The following is a 1,837-nucleotide window of genomic DNA, read 5'->3' on the forward strand; positions in this document are numbered from 1 at the left end:
TAAAGTTATTCTGAGACTGATTACCATAAAATACAGTTTTTCATTTCTTTCCTGGATCAGTATCTGATCGAATTAAGGATGTGGTGCTCCGAGGAATGATATATTTTAAATATAGTATATGTAAATATAATATATTTAAATATATCCACAAATTATCTATTTCAGAATTCTAAACTTTTAAATTACCCCTACAACGCAATATTTCTTGCATCCAGTGATTACTTTCTGAAAGCTTCATTAAAATCTGTTCAGTGACTCCTGAGATATTTTACTAACAGACAGAAACACAGATGGATATCTGCCTTTGGCTGTTGGCAGCAGGCAACTATAAAACACAGACATAACAGGCAATAAAATTATCCTTCAGACTGACTAAGACTAATTACTGTAAGAAAACATTGAGTAAAATAATGTTTTTACAACATCTATCAATATGTTCTGGTTTTTTTCCTGAAAAGTCAGGAAGGCCACTGTGAGCCATCATACTGACAAACCTTCGAGCCCAGGTGAAGAGCACGGATGTGCTGCCGACGCTCCTCAGACATGTGTCTCTGGGAATGCAGGGTCAGGTAGTCAGCCAGGAAGTGGCACGCAGACAAGCCGGGGCGGCGATCCAGAGCACGCTCACAAACTTCTAGTCCCACCATGAAATCTGCCATGCCTTCCAGGAGCTGGAAAAGCAACAGAGCTTATGAGACATGAGAAAACCAAGGTCCACATCTTCTGTGAAGAACTGGTGATGCTGTGTWCTGAAGGACTTCATTCAATGAGCTGAAAGTGAAATTTCACTCTTAACTTCAAGATTTAAGAAGATGCAAGGAACTGGAGGAGGCAAGAGACACGAGGAAAAAGAAGCATAAAGAGACATAAAGAGAAAAGTATTATATTAGATGAACAAAACCAAAACCAGGAGGTTCTCATCCTTATTGATAAAAGTCTGAGTGGTGTTTCTAAATTCATCCTTAAAGAACKTAAAGAAGCAGTTTTCTGCACCTGAAAAGCCTCGTCCGTTTGTCCTTTCTCCAACAAAAAGAGCAAATGTTCCGTCTGCAGCTGCAGTTTGTGCTGCTCAGAAACAGGATAGAGCTCAACCCACTGCTCACACAGAGAGAACTCCTGAAAAACAAAGAATAAACCTTTTATTTCTTAAAACTGTTGTGAATACTGAACAATACGTTGTGTCAAACTAATGTCAACCTGTGGTCTAAAATGTTTTTCACAAAGTGTCACAGGGTGAGACTCTTCAGACACAGGCTTACCAACTCAGCACCTCCAGTACAGTTACAGGACAGCTCGCCTGGGGGCGGGGCTTAATGATGTAATGTGTCAATGATGTCACCATGCAATGCTTCTTATTTCCACAACACGAGTTACAACCACCTAAACAAACTCTTGTTTCTGTTATTTCCATGTAACATGATGGATTAACAAGGATTTAATTAACAGTTTTTTTCTTACAACTTTTCAGCTGCTGATGACCTCATTAAACAAAGACATAAATATAAACATGTTATTGTGAATACCAAACTTTTATATGAATTTAACACTTCAGAAAATTACTGTTCAAGAATTAATTTATAAAATAATTCTAACTCAAGACTATACATCTACAAAAACACTGCATGTGTTTTCTATGTATCATATTTCTTATATTATCCATGTTTAAGTCAAATGTGCCCATAGTTCCAAAAATGAGGTGAGGTTCACCACTGTGGTGAGGTTCACCACTGTGTGAACAACTGTGTGAGCAGATAGCTCAACAGTTTAGAACATTTTGTTTACGTACAGTTACAAGGAACTTAAGGATTTCATCATCTACAGTTCATGATATCATGAA

The 1,837-nt window shown here is 37.7% G+C and overlaps 1 protein-coding gene across 1 annotated transcript in view; it reads right to left on the bottom strand.

Moving 5' to 3' along the window:
- The window catches only part of zfyve26 (zinc finger, FYVE domain containing 26), a gene marked incomplete in the record, with an annotated part of 85,176 nt that overhangs the window by 27,182 nt on the left and 56,157 nt on the right, over window positions 1–1,837 (bottom strand). Inside the window, 2 exon segments of the mRNA XM_014029582.1 lie at window positions 495–671; window positions 994–1,116. Coding sequence (XP_013885036.1) covers window positions 495–671; window positions 994–1,116 — 300 coding nt within the window.

This window comes from Austrofundulus limnaeus, unplaced genomic scaffold (assembly GCF_001266775.1).
Source record: "Austrofundulus limnaeus strain Quisiro unplaced genomic scaffold, Austrofundulus_limnaeus-1.0 Scaffold922, whole genome shotgun sequence".
NCBI classification, from domain to species: Eukaryota; Metazoa; Chordata; class Actinopteri; order Cyprinodontiformes; family Rivulidae; genus Austrofundulus; species Austrofundulus limnaeus.